This window comes from Dinoponera quadriceps, unplaced genomic scaffold (assembly GCF_001313825.1).
Source record: "Dinoponera quadriceps isolate SergipeBrazil2010 unplaced genomic scaffold, ASM131382v1 scaffold1266, whole genome shotgun sequence".
NCBI classification, from domain to species: domain Eukaryota; kingdom Metazoa; phylum Arthropoda; class Insecta; order Hymenoptera; family Formicidae; genus Dinoponera; species Dinoponera quadriceps.
This window is the reverse complement of record NW_014555494.1, coordinates 466,041-488,700: the sequence shown is the minus strand read 5'-3', so window position 1 is coordinate 488,700 and position 22,660 is coordinate 466,041. Positions and strand designations below refer to the sequence as shown.

The 22,660-nt window shown below is 40.9% G+C and overlaps 3 protein-coding genes across 7 annotated transcripts in view; 1 reads left to right on the top strand and 2 right to left on the bottom strand.

Moving 5' to 3' along the window:
- LOC106744496 (organic cation transporter protein-like) overlaps positions 1-22,660 on the bottom strand; it is a 43,125-nt gene that overhangs the window by 10,736 nt on the left and 9,729 nt on the right. The window contains exon 1 of one of the 3 annotated variants that reach the window (XM_014619331.1): positions 5,137-5,165. The exons of 1 other annotated variant lie outside the window; for it this stretch is intronic. The gene's annotated coding sequence lies outside the window, so the exon portion shown is untranslated. Of the gene's footprint in view, positions 1-1,559; positions 1,913-5,136; positions 5,166-22,660 lie in introns of those variants that run through there. One more of the 3 variants, XM_014619329.1, reaches the window with a different exon arrangement.
- LOC106744499 (glutathione S-transferase-like) overlaps positions 2,229-22,660 on the top strand; it is a 42,946-nt gene continuing 22,514 nt past the window's right edge. The window contains exons 1-2 of one of the 3 annotated variants that reach the window (XM_014619337.1): positions 2,229-2,248; positions 11,342-11,408. The gene's annotated coding sequence lies outside the window, so the exon portion shown is untranslated. Of the gene's footprint in view, positions 2,249-7,240; positions 7,667-11,341; positions 11,409-22,660 lie in introns of those variants that run through there. The other 2 variants (XM_014619334.1, XM_014619335.1) reach the window with 2 other exon arrangements.
- LOC106744492 lies at positions 8,757-9,443 on the bottom strand. Its single transcript, XM_014619322.1, has 2 exons — positions 9,305-9,443; positions 8,757-9,196 (listed from the first exon to the last, which is right to left on the bottom strand). The coding sequence occupies exons 1-2, from the start codon at positions 9,441-9,443 to the stop codon at positions 8,757-8,759; spliced, it is 579 nt and encodes a 192-aa protein (XP_014474808.1).

The following is a 22,660-nucleotide window of genomic DNA, read 5'->3' as shown; positions in this document are numbered from 1 at the left end:
CTAAAAAAAGTCTTTCGCAGCGTAAGCAATTTTAATTGCCGCGGTAGTAAACTCTTTCGCTGCAGCAGCAAACGCACTATCGCAAGCGTCGTTTATAGTAAGCAAAAGAGTTAGTGGTTGCAGCGATAAAAATTGCTTGCTCAGATATAATTTTGCATGCGCATGTGTTACAACTAATTTAGTTACCGCAGCTCTTTCGTTAATAAGAAGCTATTAAAGGAAATAATTGCGAATGCAACGATGCATTATGCATACGTTGTTTGCATTAGATAAGGAATGCCAACGTTAGTCGACTGAAATTTACAAGATCGTTTGAAATGTCGGGAAGCGCCTCTCTCGTACGCCGCGTATATGTCAAATGTTCACGTGCATAATAAAAGCACAATGATTATATCGTTCTTGATGATGCGTGAGATAAACCAGACGTGCATCATGAAATCATTGGCGCTGGTGGCATAAAATATTCATAAAATCTGATACGTATATTATGTGGCATAAAATATTCATAAAATCTGATACGTATATATTTACGAGAAGCGATATGAACGGTGATTTAATTCGCATTGCGAAATAGGCGAACGAGAAAAAATAAAAAAACAGTAGGCCAGCGGAACCGCAAAAACGAGTCAACCTTGTTAACGTGTGGCACATAAAACTGGATTTTGTATTGATCCTTGAGACCTGGTCTGATTGGACAGTATTTATAATAATAAATTTATTTTAATATATTATATTTTACGACATGTAATTAATTTTAACCTCAGCCGCTTTGATTCACCGATGCTCCTGCCGTGTGCGCGTTTGCATTCATCATTACCGATACATTTCCCAACGTCGGGCCGTAAACAAAGGAATTAATTACACCGAGCAATCATCATTAGGCGGTGACGATATTATTACACGAATATCGTTTGCGTTAATGAGAACCCTAATCGTGTCCATTAGCATTCTTTCGCTAATGTATTTAAATCCAATTACCTCATCGTGCCTCGTTCATCGATTTGCAATACTTCACTCTTTCGTTGCTTCGTTAATCTTACTCATTCCACCTCGTAACGTTCCTCTTGCTCGCGATATTTCGCTAAATCGATAATATTCCCGTCGCTATTCGCGATCCATCAACCGTAAATCTCGCAATTTCGCGGCACTTTTTCCCGCGCGACGAGAAGAAATTTCGCACGCCAGCCGTATGAATGCGAAACGTATCGACGTTAATTAAATGATCGAAGGCGGAATGAGAGTGACAACGCCGAGGAGAAAAGGACGGAGGGGGAAAGCCTGTAAACGCAGCAACAGAAGCGTATCGCGTTTCGTCAAACTTTCCGTTACGGCATCCGCATTATTCACACGCGGACAATTTAAATCGCGACGATTCCCGACGACTCTCGACACGAGCGATATCAATGCAAAGTAGCCATTACTGTTCGAGCTTTATGTGTCTTTTGAAGGAACGACCACCTCGACAGCGACACGACGATATATCAAAGCGCGACATAAAATGTTGACGCACAGCGATACCGACGTAAGGTCGTCTCGAAAGCGTCCGATATGGTTTTTACCTGTTAAGCTCTCTTTCGTGCAAAGAACGACACGTCGCAGGATCCACAGGTGTGAAGTTAATAATCCACAGGACGAGAACGGGTTCACTTTACCGTGTGACCGGCGGGGGAAGGGAGGAAGGGAAAATATACGAGAAGATGTACGTCCGGAGATGTCCCGTTCGAATCCTGGCGGACGGATCGATCCGCGCGCACGTGACGAGCTTGCGCTCGCGCTGAGAATAGCGATCGCACGTGGTGCGGCCCGAGATAAGTGGGCAGGAAGTCGGACTTGTGTTGTGTACGTAGCTGGTCTCCGGCGACGATGGTTTTTCGGTGATTGACGCTCACGCACTACATCGTCGTTTTGAGAGGGCGCGTGCGGACTGTCGGCGGCGCAAGCGATTGGTGGGGCTTTATAGCCTTCCGCGACACGAAACACGCTCTTCCCCACCCCGGAGTGGAGCCGGGATAAACGCAACGGCCGGAGGACCTGTCGTCGTCATCATCGTCGGTTGGCGTGGATCGTGGGTCCGTGACGTCACGGCCGGAGAACCAGCGTCCCCTCGGGGGTTTTCAAGATTTTACGCGCTGGCGCGTGCGCCTCTCGCACGGTCTTTCCTGATCGCGCACGATCTCTCGTGGACGTCATCGCGCGATTTCCTCCTCTCCCGTGAGGCGCGATCTTTCGCGCACAGGTGAGCGTACAGGTGAGAACACAGTCATCGAGGGGGGTCGGCCGAGGGACTCGGAAAAGAGTGCGTGTGCGTCAATCGCCGAGTGCGTGGACGCGTTCATCCGAGAAGGGGAAATCCTCGTTGCCCGGATAAATTGAGAGCATTACCTGAGTAAGGGGAAACCGCGAGAGTTGCGCGAGTAATTAAGATGCATCGATATATGTACGCGCGCGCGCACAACTTGTATTATCGTTTTACGTCTTTCGAGAAGATGCTTCGAACGATCTCTCGAGCGTCATTCGATAAATCTGCGTTGATCGACGTCTTCGCGATTTAACACCACGCGTCATCACACGTGGGTGAGTTTCACAAGAGAACGTCGTGTACGTGGGACAGCGATAATTTGGCGTGTCCATTTAAAAACAAATTAAGTGTAAGTTTAGTTTCCGAATGGGCCTTTAGGAGCAAAACACGGATGGTGTAATTAGAATATTAATCCTTACAGTACGTGTAATGTGAAAGAGGTACACCTCCTTGATACAATAATGGGTCTCGAGTGCCCGACAATTGTTTTAACTATTTACAACATGGTTCAAAAAATCGGCAAAAATTCATGAATATACTTCAAAGCTTGTAGAACAAATGTATGTAGTTTAAGTTGAGCAATAATAATATGTGGTATGATTTATTTATGAAAAAGAAAATACAGATCGAGGAGAAAACTTCCAAAAGAAAAATCGGTCGAACACTAAAGACCCCATTATTATGCCCTGCGAGTAAATATTGTCAGTATTAATATTACACGGAGAAAATATCACTTGTACTTCGAAGAAAAGCGATTACTCAGTTGATTTTGCTTCTATTAAGTAATGGTTATCTTGAACAAAGAATATTTTCTTAATATAGTATTAAAATATAGTAATGATAAATATTAGAAAAGCTCATTATCATTTACTTTAAAAAAAGAATTTGTTCTCTTTTCGAAAAGATTATAAACTTTACCAAAGAAAAGTTAAATATTAGGTTAATTGGAATAAATAAACTGAAACGTTAGTTTAGTGTTTTAATATTTTTGATTGAAGTTGCTAAGATAGAGAATATATTTTGAATAAACTAAGCTAAACTTGTTAAGATAGAGAATATATTTTGAATAAATTTGATGTATTAGGGGGACCGGAAAGTAATGTCGCTTTCTTAAGTTAAATTCACACGACTACATTTTTAACAAGTTTTTATTTCTAATCAACAATATATTCACCTTCGTTATCAACAACCTTTTGCCATCTAGTATACAAATTTTCAATGCCGGAGCGGTAAAAATCAATCAAATCAAATATCGACATGCGCAGAAACGATATTGCTTTCCGGTCCCCCTAATATTTATGATGAACTTGTGATATATACTTGTTTCAAGTATTTCAAAAGTTTATATATTCGCAAGTATATCATAAGTTTATCGTAAGCATCAGATTTATTCAAAATATATCCTCAGTCCTAGTAAGTTTAGTAAGTCTTAATTACTCGGACTCGCGCAACTCTCGCGGTTTCCCGTTCAATCCTAGTAAGTTCAATTAAAAATACTATATTAAGATATTAAAACAAAAATTTCGGTTTGCTTATTCCAACTAATCGAATTTAACTTTTCTTCGATAAAGTTTATAACATTCTTGAAAAGAGAGCAAATTCTTCTTTAGGTTAAATTATAACGAGCCTTCCTCATATTTGCGATAAATATATCTCAGTACTATTATCAAGCAAATATTTTTCGTCCAAGGTAACCATTACTTAAAATAAGAAACATAAACAGAATAATTACTTTCCTTTGCAGAAAAAGAAATGTTTTTCTGTGTGTATTTACGGAAGGATAAAATTGTTCAGACGTAACACACGTGCTGAATATTTTCAGCCAATCGTACGCGGTGTAATCTGTCTTCCACGCTTAAACTGATTCTTGAGTCATAATATTGTTATTAAAATTTAATACCTCTGAAAAATCCTTTTACTCGATTGCTGAATTAATTAGAAAATAATTCTTTATTCCACACCTTGATTATACACTCGTTTCATGCTGAACAATTTTATCCCCCCACAAATAATATTAATACTGATAATATTAAACTGATAATATTAATATTGATAATATTAAAATTCTAATAACACTACACTATCCGTGTTTTGCTTCTAAAGGCTCATTAAATTTTTTCGTTTGGTTAAACCAAGAAAGAGCAGTCTTTCTTAATATTAAGTCTGTTTTATAATATTATATAAAAAATATATGATAGGTTCTAGTGAATAGTTTTCCAAATGAACGGTGATTGCGGTCATATTGAAGAGAACGTCAATATTGACCGCCCTGGTTTAAGAAAGAAACGACGTTTTGTTTATTCATGTGTCTTGGAAAGATTTCGGTGCTTCGCTCGACAAACACCGAAGAATCACACGCGTCGGAGTCAATAATGTGGAATACCGTTTCCTTTTCCTCGTATAGGCACCATAGTTTAATATAACGTTTTCTAAGAATAATTTACTTAACGTCGTGATTAAGAGATCTAGTGTGGAAAAGTTGGCGACTCGATCTCCAGAATCTCCTCGAGATCCTTGCGAACCTCGATCAGATGATTTAACACGTTCACCGCCAACGGCACATATGTGTACAAGACAGGTAGTGGGTTTCCCCAAATAAATCGCTAATGCGAACGTGTTAATTAACTCAGACATGACGAAACATCTTTCATTCGAACGAACATTCTCGGTATCCCTCAGATCAGCACGTGTTCGCTATGTTGTATGCACAATTCTCGCTGAACATGTTTCGTAATTCTCATTTCGACGGTAAAAAACACACACGGTGCACATTATCGGCTTAAAAACAGATAGGAGATGACTTTCATTTTCAGTCTGAATTTCATTCTTTCACATACCTTTCCTTTTATTTTATCACATGTTGTGGAGATAGCTTCAGTCAGTTCGGAAAGACGAGTAGGCAATATGTAGAAAGATCACCGAGTAAAGCCAGCGGCACACGATGCTTGTTTTCATGCTGGATTGTTTACTGGATAGAAATACTGCGTTTTGATTGGTGTATTGTCATCCTTTTTTGGAAATGTACCAATCAGAACGTAGTATTTCTATCCAGCAAGCGATCCAGCAGGAAAACAAGCGTCGTGTGCCGCTAGCTTAAAATAAGATAAGACACAAGCGCACTACACTAACCATAATCGAAGAAATAACACCGAAGAATTGATGTGAGTCACGAGAAGGAGACAGACAGGCAGACAGAGAGAGAGAGAGAGAGAGAAAGAGATGTTCGCGACGAATTTGCATCCAGCGTGAATATTAGATTGTGTATACAGGCCGTGTATACATGTTCTAATAAAAATATAAAGCAATTTATAAGTAAGGATGATGTCAAGATCGGAGCGTTTGCGTCACGCAAGCAAATAGCAGATAATCGAGCCTGATACAAACATATCAAGCCATGCAAATTTTCCCACGGTCGCGGATGGGTTTGCGAAAGCAACTTTGAATAACGGCAATCGTTTCGCGGGAAATGCGCGAAATTCCGCAAACAGCAGGATTGAGTCCCCCCGGCCATCAAGGAGGAATCTCGTTCTTCGTCGTCGCGTCAGCGATAAACTTTTCGATAACACACCGGAACCTTGTGCCACGCGCGTGCGTTTGTCTATTTTTTTCAAACGAGACTCGCTTTATCGTGACGAAACGATCGTGGGTAATTATATCCCGCTTACAGATAAATAGATATTGTGTGACGCGTCTGAGCGTCGAGTAAAATTCACCGAGGAAGAGAACGATTGACTCGCGGCGCGGCCGCATCGGCCGACGACGACGAACAGAGGAGGTGCCTTTAATTTTCCAAGTGTCTTGGCCCGTCCGGAGACACGTAGACGGCGACCTTGATCGGCAAAACATGCGTAGGGAAACCCCAGGACACCGGTATAAAATGCCGGTTCGAAGAAAACGGTCGGAGAAAGAGCGCCGGAGAGATACGGTTGAAGGGGAACCGGTTTGATGGACCGAATAAAAGCGGACGAACGGCTTCGCAAACTCGCGAAGAGAGGAATGCGGAGAGCATTCGTTTCTTGGGATGCTGAGGGAAACAAGCGAGATTTCTCCTCTCTCTCTCTCATTCGTAATGACGGTCCTGGCAAGTATCTCGCGTCGAATCGCCAGGCGATGCTCGCAGAGCGATTTGAATTCCAATCAGCCGACACGCCCGACGAGCAGCAGCGCGCGCGCGTCCAAACACTTTCCGCAGAAAAATCGCTCATCGTGACAGCATCGATTATCGGCGGCGTTACGCAAGTGACGACGAGACGGCATATAATTCCAATCGATCCCGATACGAAAATTAAATGAATTCGGCGCCGTCGAGACGAAATAACAGCTGCAGAGCCTGAAACAATTGGATTCGAGGCTCGAGCGATCCCGAGACGAAATTTCAAATGCTATTCTGACGCTCTCAAGGACAATTTGCACCCACTTAGAAGGCTTACGGATTAATAAAAACCTACTTTGATGAGTACCGGTATTTTTTCACTTCTCTTTCCAGCCTTTAATTCTGCAGATTGAATTTTAACGCCACTTTCCTCATTCTATTTTAACGCTAGAATAAGGAAAACGGAAATTTAATACATCATCGGGATCAAAGTAGGAGTTATATTGTATTATTAGAATTGAAATTGGACCTATTTTAAATTTATCTTAGCGTCTACTGTGCCGTAGAATTAAAGGTTTGACATAGGGCCAAAATTTCGGTCCGAGATGTCAGTTTCAGCGATCCATCCGAACGATCGAAGCGACGGAGGGAGAGAGAGCGATGTGTATATATAAATTCCGCGCACGCTGCATCGCGTCCTTGCGACTTGCGGAGCAATTGCAATAATTGCGTAAAGTGCCCGAACTTTAACGAGCCGCGCGCGAGAACCGTTGCGAGAGAGGACGCGATGCGAACGGAGACGACACGCGAAACGACTTAACGCATTAGCAACGACGGAATTACGGAACGCGTATCGGAAGCGTGTGAAATCCGTGTGTGCGCGTAATTCGACGACGTGGGGAAATACGACACGAGTCGGAGAACTCGTATTTCGGCGCCGGGCGAGAACAGGATTTTTCAAATCGCGGGCGTCGAACAGGTCGTTAGACCTGTGAATCATCCCTGGTAGAAATTTCGCGCAGTTTTCCAACAGTTAACGAACAGTCATATTAATACTTCTGCCCAGTAACTGACGAATAAAACCGTTGGGATCCTGACGAAGATATAACGCTTTCTCTGCAATTACTGGGCACAAAAGACGCGCAAATCTGCACTCGTTTTACTAAGCGAAAAATCGAACTGAATAATTGGACAGAGAAACTATTCAATTGATTGACAAGCAAGTTTACTGCTCATAAGATGGGCAGTTTTGTGCTGGTAATAATGGATATTGTGTACGTCGTAGACATAAAAGTTATCTGATTTTTTGTAATAAGTTTCAAAACTGAATGAACTAGCAAGAAATCTATTTCTCAGGAACTATTCTTTCATTGGTTTATTTTCAAGTCGCCAAACTTATTACAAAAAGTCGGATAATCTTTGTGTTCACAATTGTACAAGAGATCTAAGGTGCGTTTCTAAGGTAGTCTGTGTTCTCGTCATGATATAATTCTTTATTATTAATATACAGCCCATTTGTTGTTAGCTCGCTTTCAACTCTAACCTTATCTGTCACTTCTACCATAACCTGTTGTTTCGTTATATTCCGGATTTCCTCCAACTTCCTCTTCCTTGCTCCACGTTTTGCTACGCGTTCACTCATTCTTCACGTAGTTTTAAGATCGTCTTTGAATAATAAATTTAATATAATTTAATATAATACAATCTTCATAATGCGTGCGCGTGCGGTATAAAACTGAATAAAACTATGTTCATAGTTCTTCTCCAGTTTTTGCACAGTTTCGATCTACATCTATGAAATGCAGTAATATTAGACAATAACTGAGCGATTGCCTATGCAAACTGCACATATTTTACATATATTACCAAGAAAACTGCTTCAGGCACTGAACAAAACTCTATCAAATTTTTGTCCATTTCCTGTCACAGTATACCCGAGTCGATATTTTGGCCCTATGTTAAACTTTTAATTCTACAACACGGTAGGTGCTAAGATAAGTAAAATAGGTTTAGTTTCAATTCTAATAATATAATATAACTCCCACTTTAATCTTGATGATGTTTTAAATTTCCGTTTTCGCTGTTTCAGCGTTAAAATTCAATCTTTAGAATTAAAGGTTCAAGAGAGAAGTTTAATAGTATCAATATTGCCGAAGTAGGTTTATATATTTATATATATATATATATATATATATATATATATCTCCGGTTTTACAGCGTTCTCCTACACTCTTCGATTCCTAAACGTCAGTTCTACCTATTATTGTCTATTATTCCAGTCTCTTCGTGTTAGATTGCATTCTAACATAGCTCTCTGAATACCTTGAATCTATGATGTTTTAGCTCTTCCTTTTCTTCGCTTATCTACTGGTACCCATTAGAATACTTGCTTAGGGATTCTATTCTTTGGCATTCGTTGGATATGTCCATACCAACGTAGCTGTTGTTCTTGAATTTGTTGGGTAACATTTTTTTCACTTTCATTATTTCTCTGATCCTTTCGTTTCTGATCCGACCCCGCCGAGAGATTCCTGCTGTCCGTCTCCAAAAATCCATCTCTGTTGCCAAGAGTTTTTTCTTATGTTTTTCAATAAGTTGCCATACTTCTGCCCCGTACAACATAACACTCTTTAGGATGGTGTTATATAAGAGATGTTTTTTATCTAAAATAATGTTCTTCGACCACAGAACAGGGTTCAAGGCTTCGATTACTTTTCTTCCTTTTCTAATCCTATCTTCTAGCTCTGTCTCGCATCTACTATTTGCCACTATATTCGTACCCAGGTATCTGTATTTTCGCAACCCTCACGAAATGACATTCACACTTTTCATCTACAAGCTATCCCGCTCGTCCTTCTACATCCATATATTTAGTTTTTTCCACGTTAACGGTTAGGCCTTATTTCTTATACTCATCTTTTGCAGTTTTCTCGTCATGTAGTCGTCTTTCGTAGTTTTTTCGAGATCTTCTTTATCATAAGCTATTATTACCTGGTCGTCGGCGAAGTGAAGTGTATATAGTATAGTGTTATCATTCAGAGGAATTCCCATATTGAGGTATTTCCTTCTCCTGTTTGAGAGCGTGGTCAAGATTTGAAAAGGATAGAGGACAAGCAGCAGCTTTATCTAAGGCCCTTTGTCACAGGGAATTTCTCCAAAAGTAACTGGTTCGTTTTAATTCTTGAGTAAGTGTTCGCATACAGTTCTTTTACAGCTTTTATAAGGGTTACATTTATTAGTCTAATAGGCTGTCTAAGTAGGCGCAAATGATCCTTAAGAGCGTCAGAATAGCATCAAAATTTCGACTCGGTAATTGACAATTAATGGGAATGCAGTAATACTGAACACTAACAGATTGGGTGTCTACAGTAAAAAAAAAAAAAGAAAAAAACTGTACAGATTTCTCTCTACCAGGATATGGTTGAGAATTATATTAAAAAGATATTATCGGACACGTGTCAATGCTGTCAAGGCGCGCGCGTGCCGACGAATCTGGCGTCATCGCCGGAGTGAATGGAAACCGGGAAAGCGGCAATCCTTTTCCAAGGAGCAAGCAAGGTAAAAGATCTCAGATGCTTATCGGTCGGATGCAGAGTGTGGATTTTTTTAACTTTTAATTGGATTATTAGATTATCACGGACGTGTGCGCGGTGAATAGAATACGGAGAGATGTGTATTCATCATAAACGCGGCAGTCGTTCTCCGAGGAGAGGCCGGCCACGGGGAATTCGCTCGCGGGCTTCCGCGAGCCTCTGAATTCTTACCAAACCGCAAGGCCGCACGCGCGATCCCGAGCGCGGCAGTTATTTACCCAGATCGATATAAGTTCAAGTGCAGTCGAGATCATCATCACGTATCGCGACTGCTCGACCGTAGCGGCGCGAACACGCGTTCACCGCGTAACCTCCTCCTCCTCTTCCTCCCGGTTATCTAATCGCGTACAAGTCTCGAATTCCACGTGTTGCGAAGGTAAATGCAAATATTGTGTCATACGCACGTACTTCTACAGTGCAGTACTATGTAATAAGAAAGAACAGATATCCGTAAAAGTAGCAAAAGGTCGTCGCTCCACCACGGTATTTAACTCGTGTCACGTGCGTAAATACATGCTATTTGAAAGCAAGGATAAATCCTGCCGTGTAACGATAAGCCGTGTGCTGCACACCTCTTCGTGTTCGCGCTTCTCGCAGTGCCATGAATTAGACGCTGTCAGCGAAAGAAACGTCTCTTCGCTAGCTGCCTTTGCTATCTTGATCAAAAAGCGGGATAGTGAAATATGTTTCTGAAATGAGAAGAAAAGATTGACACCAGGATACATTTTTCATTTTCCGTAGAGCGAAGCGTTCAAAGTCGCGCCTTTTTCGCTTTACACTGCGGGTACACGGCGGTTTTCTCTTTTAATGAGTCCCCCATTTATCTTCAGAGGCCTTGGAACTTAGTGGAGGAAACTTTCAGGGTGCATAAAATTGCGATGAGTGTCACCTTCGACGCCTCCTTCGGCGGTCCGAGGAGCACTCTGATCTACCGACTTATCATCGGGTTAATTAATACGCAGAAGACAAATTTCGCTGTTCAATGAGATAAGGTCGCGGGTTGTTTCAGCTTTCGTAAAAATGTTAACATGTTGATGGAAAAATCGGATCGAGGTTAAACTACAAGCCGTCCGTATAAGAATAATCCTCTCTCGACAATTCATTTTCTTATCCATTAATATTTCATACCCCCGCATTAATATTTTATCCATTTACTTCGGATATATGCATATATACTAGATGACAAAATTCTAATATCCATATACGCTGAATCATTTTGTATCGTACGCCTTGTCAATAACTAAGTTAACATCTCTCGTGCTCATCTCATTTTGTAATTATCATCGGCACTGTGTTCTGTGAATCAATCCATATGCTTAATTTACGACGATCCTGATGTAATTGTATTTGTTTAAGAATTCGTTCAATGATAGCGCCTTCGGCTTAATCCACCGGGAGGAGAGCAATTAGCAAAACCAGACGGGTAAGTCATAATTCATCGGCGAATCCAGATAGCAATAAATATAAGAGGATGTCTCGGATGGCGGTATACTGCCTCGATTAATTTTGCCCAGCTGTATTAAAGATTTCCACTGCAGAGAGATGGTATACAATAGTCTTTAATTAACGAGAGGCGCAAGAATATTAATTTATATAATGAACAGCACAAGCGGCGTAGAATCTGTTTCAGACGGGAGAGGATGAGCAATGGCGCATTGCTTTCCTGAAACACCACGTAGTCTTAGCGTTATCGCATCGTGTCGACCGATAAACAAAACCGGTAACAATAGCCGAGTCGAAATTTTTGGCCCTACACTGAGAAAAAGATTTCTTCAAGTTTAATTAATTTCATCGCATCCAAATTTCATCATTGGCAGGCTGCAAAAAACCGATGTTTCGATTAATAAATATTGTTAGACTTTTCGACGAATATGTATCTTCATCTTAAATAAAAAATTCGTTTGAAACGAAAGACAATTTTCTCATAATGAAGTTATTTGTTTCATTTTGCATATTTATTGTGACCCAGTAATATTTTATTCGGTTAGAAGATATTATTTCAAATAATAGCGTTCTTTTCATGAAATAATAGAGTTTTGAACGAGACAAAATTGTTTACTAATTTTTACAAACAAATATATATTTCGTATATGTTGTTTCTATGAAACAAATTTGAGTCAAATAAATAGAAATACCAAATCTAAAGAAACATTTTTCTCCGTGTGAATTAGAATTTCCTCACTTGGAAATTCTTCATTTTGAGAATCACGAGGGGACAATTTTGCACGAGATGAACATTATCGCGTCGAATTTTGCTTAATCGGACCCACTCGTCGCGGTAGCGGCGTTTTTCGGGGATTCGAAATCACTTCGCCGATCGTTCCGATCCATTGTCGCGCATTAGTCGCACAAATTGCGACATGAGTCGTCGTCGGCTGTTGCAAAAAGCAGCGCAAGAAATCAGGAATAGTGACGCAGCGAAGCGCGGGCGGCGGTATACATCGACGATTAAATTCAATGCCAACCGTCGTCGACTCGGATCGATCGGAACAAAGGCACGCGATCCTTTATGGGGGCCTTTTTTGCCGAATGTAGGAAACGTATTGCAGCCTCCGCGCTCCGTAAAGGCGAGCCGTAAGAGCGCTTTTACACACGTTTTATGTAATTGTGGTGGCGATTCGCGGAAAACGAGTGTTCTCGACACCGGCGTGGCGTTCCTTACTCCTCCGCAGACGATACGTAGTGATAAATTGTACAAATTGTAATCTAATATTGTGCAATACGCTCCGCGGTGTTACCGATATAATTAATATAGTTTTGAGCGGGCAAAACCGACTGCGGAGCTGTAATTATTACAAATCTCGTTTGCGATACTGATCTGATTATCTAATGATCTAATCGAAGGTGAATCGGCAAATTTATTCCAGTATTATTCACGTAATCCATTTATCTCCGACGGAAGTTTCAAGAAAATTTTCCAGTTCGGCCTGGCCAATTATCCAGCACTCTAATCAGCACGATAACAATCCCATTGCGATTACCGAGCGCATCGTAGTTTCTTGCCGGCGTTTGTTAGTTAGACATAGTTTCTCATTGCATCATCATTACACGACGAAAGTGAGCCATTTTCGCGTTATTAAATGTAATTCATAAATTATACGCGGGAATTTATAGATGAGGAGTTCATAAATTTTCGCATTACACATCCATCATGTAATTATGCGGTAGAAATATTTAGATACACGTGTGTGTGTGTGTGTATCGCGGCCGCATGACGGGACAGATATTACTTTCGAGATAATTTCAAGGGCGTATTTTACAGGCTAATTGCCATCACTCGAGTAGAGCCCTTCATCACAGATCGATATTCGCGAGGATCATTTTCTTTATTTTTAGCCTGCCAGTCGTTCCACGTGACCTAATCTAATCCGCACTCCTATGTCCGCTCCTTTAGGAAGTCCTTGAAAATGTCAATGCGGTTTCGCTCGGGTGGTTCAGTCGATAGCACGTAGAATCCACTCCGTTCGGAAAAACAGAATCGATTGTTTCATCGCCTAGAATCGCTGAGAATCGATGCATATCGCAGCTGTTCTCACGGTACCATCATTATATCCTCTTTCTTTTTAATATCAGGAAATATACGATTCATATATGCATATATATATATATATATATATATATAAGATGTCCAAAAAAAATGCATATACACTTTAACAATACTTGATGTTTGCGATTCCATTGCTTCGCGTTATCTACAATGCCTGGACCAGAACGATCATCAGTTTGAAAACAGGCGTTGACAAAAAAAAATTATTCATTTCTGTAAACTTTTTTAAATTTTATAAATGAACTGCATGTTAATGAACGCTGACTTTGTAATCATTCAAAGTGTGTATATAAGTGTGTATACATTTTTTAGGTCCCTGTGTATATATATATCCTTTATAAGTATAGTAAAAAATAATACAGTCTATTCACTAAAAGCGTGGCCGAGCAAACTTCTATTTGGAAACTGTCATATCGGAAACTTTTGAACGAAAAGGTAGAACTCTTTTAATTCTTAATAGAACTCTTTCCCTACGATATATTATACAAATACCCTCATTTATTGTTTGAATAGAAAACGACATATTTAACGATGAGTACCAGAGAATTTGAATACTAAGAAGATGATCAAAATTTACCAGGGGCCATTAATACTATCTATTGAAATAGTTTCGAAGTAAAAATCAGGATTGAATCCTTTAAGAGAACCCAACGACCCAAAACATCAGAATCGTCTTTGCTTTCAATGGAAAAAAGAAATATTAGACTGGCCACCAGATATAAATTCAATTGAAAATGTCTGGGTATTAATGAAAATGAAGCGTGGAATACGTGGAAAAAAATGTACACGATAAAACAATTTTCTCAACAGATTCGTTTAACATGGCGATCGTTATCTTAAGAATATGCTATAAAATTGTTGGAAAGTAAGTGAAATTAAATAAGTAGTAAATATAATAATAATAAATAATTTCAAAGTCATGTTGGTCATACTTTTAATAAACAGACTGTACAACCGTGATATTTCACAGCGTTAAATCTTCCGTAGAGAGTCGACATTTTTTTTATGCTACTTCGACTACTTTGCCATTTTTTAAGGATAATTTGCGCGAACTTAGACGGCTTATAGACTAATAAAATCTACTTTGACAATACTGACACATTTTATCTTCTCTTTCGAACCTTTAATTCTACAGATTGAATTTCAATGCTACTTTCATCAATTATATTTCGATGCTAAAACAGCGAAAACGGAAATTTAAGATATTTCATCAGAATCAAAGTAGGAGTATAATTACATTATTAGAATTAAAATCGAACCTATTTTACCATCCCAACTTCAACTACGCAGAATCAAAGGTTTAACACAGAACCAGAATTTCGACTCGGTAGGTGTCTTGGAGCGTTAAAGCGCGCGGTAAAAATCGCGTACTCTCCTCCAGCAATTGTCTCCGATTAACGGCCGATTAACGGCCGCAAATTTACGTTTTTAGAGCGCGCATTACACTGCACAACGTATCGCTGCATTTCCCGATACGCGATCACGTAGAAATAATCATCGGGCCGGAAAGTCAAAGCGATATACACACGTGACATTCTCAGTAGCCGCCGAAAAATATCTTCGGCTGGGTGTCATCTTGACACGCTGTTCAGTCTGTTTACCTTCCATCTTCGTATCCGAGCACCATTACCGTTCTCTCTCTCTCTCTCTCTCTCTCTCTCTCCCCCTCTGGTGGAGTCCAAAGGGCCCGATCTCTCAGCCACGATCCCGACCGCTGCCGTCGTCGGGTCTCGGCTTTCGCGCAAAGCCGCGAATCTCTCGGCGATTTCGTGCCATCGCATTCAAATGAATTCAAATGCATCATCAATAATTCATTAAGCGGCCCGTCAAGGGCAGGAATCGTGTACCATGGAAACGTGATTCACAGCGTCGCGAGGATGCGGCGGAGGAGGAAGAGTGTCGGAGACAGCGAGAGAGACGACGAGAGAGAGAGAGAGAGGTGATGCATTCAAGTAAACAGCCGATCGATACACCTCTTACACGAGCCTGCCCGCCGGTACGACAGCCTCTTACGAAGAAGCTCCTTCCGTGACGGGCAGAGAGGAGATTCGCCCCCGTGCTCGGGAGGAGAACTTGCGGTCTCGCCGCGAGCGTCAACCTGTGACCTCGCGTCGCGGTAAAATCGCCCGACACGCGCGCAAGGCGCCACAGGAAGACGCCTCCGCCCATTCATTCTCGCGGAGCCGCATAAAATTCACGGCAGCGAGGAAACGAGATGCAAGCGTCCCCGCGGACTCGGAGAACGAGACACGGACCTTTAAGCTTGGTCCACAATGTGCTCCTTGCGTCTTGTCTTTTCTTGCTTTTTCTTGCATTTTTCTTCTGTGAGAATTTTTACTTATTTGTTTATTTATGGAAAAGAGATAGCGAAAAACGAGAATGCGAAGAGCGCATTGTGGACGAAGCTTCGCGTGACGCGCCGGCTTCCGAACGCCGCTCGTTAGCTGCCGGTGTTACACGAAGGAATTCTTCGCGTCAGAATGAAATTCCTCGTCCTCCCTCCTTCGCTCCTTCCCCCCCTCTCCTTGCCGGCCCGATAAAGTTCTGAAATCATGGTGGCACTGCACGAAGAAAACAAAGTTTGCTGGAACAGCGAATATTTGTCGATATAATGACGATAAGAAAAAATTTGTTCGGACAACAGGAAGATTCGTCAAGAGTATCGATTACTATTCGTTGGATACATGGACGGCAAAGTAATTCGGTTACGCCGAATAAATTTCACTGCTGCAGCAACGAGAGTTTCGTTGCACAACAGCAACATTATTTTCCCCGCGTAACGAATCCTTTAGCTGTCACGATATTAACAAACGATTTGCTGGCGAAACTCGTTTTCTCCGCGCACAGCCGGATTCGCGGAGCGAACGCGAATGAATCTTCGGCACTTCCGCGCACGGTGACGCGAGGGTATCCGTCAATTAAAATTAATAACGACGAGAGAGAAAGAGAGAGATATTGCGGCGCAATTTTGCCGTTAATGAGAGGTATCGATCTGAGTCCACGCGACGGCAGATCTCAGTTTGCATTTGAATTCCAATTTTCTACCTTCGGCGGCAGCGATGGCGGCGGCGTCGACGGTGGCGAATTGTGTTTGCCAGTGCAGCGCCGAACAAATAAATCGGGCACCATCTGCGTCACATGATGACTTCCGATAAAATCACACACTCCGGTTTCTCCGGTTGAGACGCAGTTTCAGGACGGATCGATAGACACCAGGTATATATACGTGCGGCGGTACGATACGTGTTTTCGCGAGCTGCCTCCCGAACACCCGCGGACTATCGCGAAATGACGGGATCTCCGTTTAACCGAGGGACTTATCTACGCTTAATTAGCGCGGACAATTTAGGGCAGATTGTTAATAGCCCACACGGGCTCGTCCGAGTTTCGACGTGAGAAATCAGGCTATCACGTGAGATTTATCTGACGCGTGATTTAATATCGTCGCTTTAACACTGAGACAGCGGCTGGGCCATTTTTGACCCACTTGTACGTTCTTTCCTCCCCATTTCTTTGGATTCCCTTCGCTGTGTGAGCCTTCTTTATCGTCAAACAATTGAACAATACCACCAATTTCGAAAAAGTCCACAGACAATTACGAAAAAATGAGATGGGTCAAGAGTGAGAAATTCCAAGTCGACATTTTTGTCCTACTTTAAGTCATTTAGCTCTACTTTAAGTTTTCAAACGGGGAAAACCCGAGTCGAAACCTTAGTCCTACATTAAGTTTAGCTTAGTTCTACATTAAATTTTAAGTAGTCTCCTATTGTGTCTCCTTTGACGCTACAAATGGAAACTTGTTACTTTTTTTTTTCTATGCCATTTGAAGACTTAATGTAAATTTAGACTCTGGAGGTCTCAACTTTCACTTGTAGCATTAAAGGAGCACTTATTTCCGTTTTCCCCGCTTGAGGACTTTACCCGAATCGAAATTTCAAATTCTACGTTAAATCTTCAGCGGAGAAAACAGAAATAACTTCCGATTTGTAACATCAAAAGAACACGATAGAAGGTCTAATAAAAACTTAACGCAGAACTAAGTAGAACTTAACGCAGGATGAAAATTTCGCAATCCGCGATTCTAAGAGAGACTAAGTTGCCGCGCTTTTAATAGAGACAAAAGTCACCGTGCCGCGCTTTTAATAGAGACAAAAGTCACCGTGCTGTATCGTAATGATCATAACGATCGTAACGTCGTTAATGTATAATTATTGTCGAATGAATCTTCGCGTCAGTATCGCGTTGTCGGTAAATAGGCAGCGGGCAATAAATATTGGATTGTTCGGAAAGTAATTTCGTTTTTTCCCGACAGAGGATTTAATTGTATTTTTTCACAGTTAACTTCACACTTAAGTCGCATTGTCATTATATGTTTTGACAGCTGATATAGCAAGGCTTGTGTGTGAATAAGTTCAATTGATTTTACGCAGTAGTTTTTGGTCGGTGCCCTTTTAAATATGGAGAGCAATAAGCAGCATTTTCGTCATATTTTACTTTTTTACTATAGAAAAGGTAAAAATGCTGTTCAAGCCAGAAAGAAATTAAGCGATGTGTATGGAGAAGATGTGTTGACAATACGCCAGTGCCAGAACTGGTTTGCAAAATTTCGATCCGGCAATTTTGATGTCGAAGATGCATCACGTTCTGGAAGGCCGGTTGAAGCTGATAAAGACGCGATAAAGGCATTAGTTGATGCAAACTGGCGAATAACAACACGTGAGATCGGTGAGAGGTTAAATTTATCGAATTCAACTGTTTATGACCACCTGAAAGGCCTCGGTTTTACCTCGAAGCTCGATATATGGGTTCCCCATGTCCTCACGGAGAGAAATTTGTGTCGTCGCGTTGACGTCTGTGCTTCACTCCTCAAACGTCACGAAAATGATCCATTTTTGAAGCGCATCATTACTGGGGACGAAAAATGGGTTGTATATAACAATGTCAAACGCAAGAGATCATGGAGCAGAAAAGATGAACCGGCTCAAAGCATTTCAAAAGCCGATATCCATCAAAAAAAGGTGATGCTGTCTGTTTGGTGGGATTTTAAAGGAGTCACTTTTTTTGAGCTTTTACCGGATAACACAACAATTAATTCGGAAGTCTACTGTCATCAGCTGGACAAACTGAATGATGCACTTCAACAGAAAAGGCCAGAATTAATCAACAGAAAAGGTGTAGTGTTCCACCAAGATAAGGCGAGACCTCATACAAGTTTGGTCACTCGCCAAAAGCTTTTACAGCTTGGATGGGATGTACTGCCACACCCACCATATTCTCCAGACCTGGTCCCTTCGGATTATTATTTGTTCCGGTCACTGCAAAATTTTTTGGACGGTAAAACCTTTACCTCAAATGAACACGTCAAAAATCACCTGGATCAGTTTTTTGCCAGCAAAGACCAAAAATTTTATGAGCGTGGAATCATGCTACTCCCAGAAAGATGGCAAAAGGTGTTGGATCAGAATGGCCAATATATAATTTAATTAAATATTTATTCATTATACGAAGATCGTCTTTCATTTTCACCACAAAAAAACGAAATTACTTTCCGAACAACCCAATAGATCGAGGCTCGAGTCGATTATACACGCGCGATAGACGAGTTAACAGGGGCCGGTTTCTGGACACACCTCTCCGATGGATTTCCATCAGCGCAGACGGCATAAAAATTAAATCTTGTGCAAGATTTATTATATTATGCAATTGGTCGCGTAAAAAAGTCGTCAGCACGCAACGGCCATGAACGTGCCTGCCGCGACGACACGCGGCAAATCGTCGGCCACCTGCTTCGCGATATCGTGATCGCATTCGTGATCAGGTCGCATTTTTTCTCGCGATTTCGACACCCGACAGAGACGCACACGCGAACGCCGTGAATCGACGCAGAATTACGATTCGCGATTCTTTCTTATCCTCGTTGTTTATTCCGGTCGAGTGTCCTCGAGGCGTGGTTTATCCGTGAGTAATCACGGGTTTTCCCGAAATTATAGAGAACAGAATATGGAGATCAATCGTGTTGCGTATACCGCACAGACAAGAGAGAGAGAGAGAATCGGTGTTAGAGAGTATTCTCTTACTTGAACGCGAGACAAAGGCAAAACAAGTTTTCCGTTGTGGTTTATCCGGTAATACGAGACGACAATACGAGAGATTTTATCTCTTCGAACAGCTAGACGCGCAGAGTGACCACAAATCCGCGCAAATATCCAATTAAGATCAGAAACGCCGTTCACGACGTCGAGTAAAATTGATTTCTGCCAATGCCGTGATGGCAGGCGAAATTGTAAACGCAATTATAATAACGACGATAATAATCATATCGAAAGCACGTGTTTATCTACGGGATAAACCGCCACCGTTGATAGTCACGACCTAGTTTCAACACGGTGATATTTCCGCAAGTCAATGTTTCCCGTCGCAAACATCGGAAACATCTTCGAACACACACACACACACACGGGCTAAGTTCGGGAATGCGGTATACATCTCCGTACAGACATCTCGATCGATTACTTTTCGCGCGCGCCCCAATTTTCTTTTTTCGTTTTTTCCCCCAGCACGGCGCATCGTGGCATTTTCAATCAGGCGAAGAGCCGGGAGAAAAGTGGCGAACGAGAGGTGTATGAATCGGCGCTTTGTGACCGGAGATATGCGGAAAAACTAGGATAATGCGCGGCCACGGATCGAGCCGTCTCGTTCGTTCAGGTACGCGAGAGAGAGAGAAAGAGATAATCGCGTAAAATACGCTCGCAAATGACCGCGCAGGTGACCTAGAACGTGGATGTCCGCGAAAGGACGATAAGTAAAATGGGCCAATTTTGTCCGGCCGGAATGAAAAGTAAAAACGACATGTTTTTCGTAGTTTTTGAGCTACTGAATCTAATCGTGACCTTTACAAAATTTTAATTCGTCGGAAAAGTATTAAAATCAGCATACACAGAGAAAAAGGTCCTTTTAGATTTGGTATTTCTATTCATTTGACTGAAATTTATTTCAGAGAAACAACATATAAGAAGTATTATTTGTTTGAGTAAAAATTTTATTTTCTCATTCAAGAAAACTATTATTTAACAGACAGAACGCTGTTATGTGAAATAATATCTTTCAGCCAAATAAAATATTATTTGATTACGATAAATATGTGAAATAAAAGAAGTAATTTCTTTATAAGAAAATTATCTTTCGTTTCAAACAAATTTTTTAATCTAAGATGAAGATACATATTCGTTGGAAAATAATAACAATCGTACTTATTAATCGAAACATTAGTTTTTTGGAGCTGGTCAACGATGAAATTTGTTTCGGATGCAATAAAATTTATTAAATTGGAAATCTTATTCTCAATGCATGAAGCTATTAAACATCTAGTATCGTAAATTACTATTATTGAGCTTTATTGCTCTGGCGTATTCTACCTAATTGAACATATTCATTCATGTTTTCCTGATAGTAAAATATGATTTTATTATGCAAAACATTTTTTTCAAGTACGTAATAAGCAAGTATGAAAAGACATATTCTGAGTCCACTTTTTATAGTGATGTTGTAATTATTTAGAAACGATGTAATAAAAATTATCAATTAATATTTTATTAAATTGTTAATAAATTTAAGTTATTAAATTAAAGAATTATTGTCGTGAGAACTAATAATTTAGAATATAAGTTAACACAATACCATTATGAGAAGTAAATTCAGAATATATCATTTCATAATTATGCGTTTTTAAATGTAATAATTTAGTTATTAATTTTCACAATACGCGCGCGCACACACACACAATTAGATTATTAAATTTAACATAGATTTTTCTAAGTGCCATATGAGAGGTTCACGTAAAAGTAATTTATTCTTATTCAATGGAATAATCTGGTTCAAAAACCTGGAATAATCTAATTCAAAAACGTTCGAGAGACAACGAGGAAGAAGAACAAAGAAAGAGAAAGAGAGAGAGAGAGGGAGGGAGGAGGGGAGAATAATTATTTGCTATTTATATTACTGCAATTACTTCTTTATCGTCGCATTCGCTAGATTCGAGAATTTACGAGGACCTCGTTACGGTGGACTGTGCGACGCAAAATTTATGCAAACTAACGCGGACCACCATTATTGGAGCACTTCGACCGTGACTCGAAATAGGGTAATGGGGATTTTCGAGTGGCCACATTTCCAGCAAGTTTGTATTGTTGGAGTGTTCGATCTCAGGCAGAATGCCTCCAGAACTATGCACGAACATGGAGAGCAGCGCGTAGTCGGCTTGAAAGAAGCGCCCTACGTACTATGTACCGGAAGGGGGAATTGAATCTTCCATTATCTAATCGTCGCCGGGTTTGCACTTAAAAACTTCCAGATGCGGTTAAGAAGTCGAAGTAAGTCGTGTGTGCGCGATGTGCGAGCATCTTTCTTCATAATTTTCAATGTCTTACGTAACTCCATTGAGTTTCGCCAGTACTTCCGCAATTGAATAATACCAACTATCGTGCGCAGCATCTCTGATTTATTCCTAATTTTCTCGGAAGATCGTGTAGAGTGTCAACAATAACCAAATGCCGAGTATATTCCTGTTATTCGACCGCAATGACACCACGAAGTAGACGAAGATACGAGGAAAGATCGGCGCGAACGGTGCGCATGTGGAGGCGGTCTTTTTCTCGATTCACGATTACATCGTGACATTAAAACCGCGGAAACGTATCGTTCGCGATCAATATGTATGAGTGCATCGTTAAGTCGTAGGAGGTACGCTCGTGCCAATTAACGATAATTTCCTCCTTCTCTTATTTTCTTTTTTGTCTGATATCCACGACGTTGCGTAATAACCGCGCGATCGGACGTAGCGGATTGGAAATAAACGGCACGTGAATCGCGATATTGATTTGCAAACAGCCTCCCTTAAGGATAAGGGAATGCAAACGCGATACACCTGGCGACGATCGTGAAATATTATTGCTCGCGACAAAACCAGCGCAAAACACAAACGCGACGATAAAGAGGGGGGGAGTGATAAGCATTAAAGTAAGTAAGCAAGTGACGTAGCTTGCGTTCAGCAAAATAAATAACTCACTGAGCGCTTAATGATTATTGTTCCTGACATTGGTATGTTTTCTTGGACATATAAGAAATTTGAA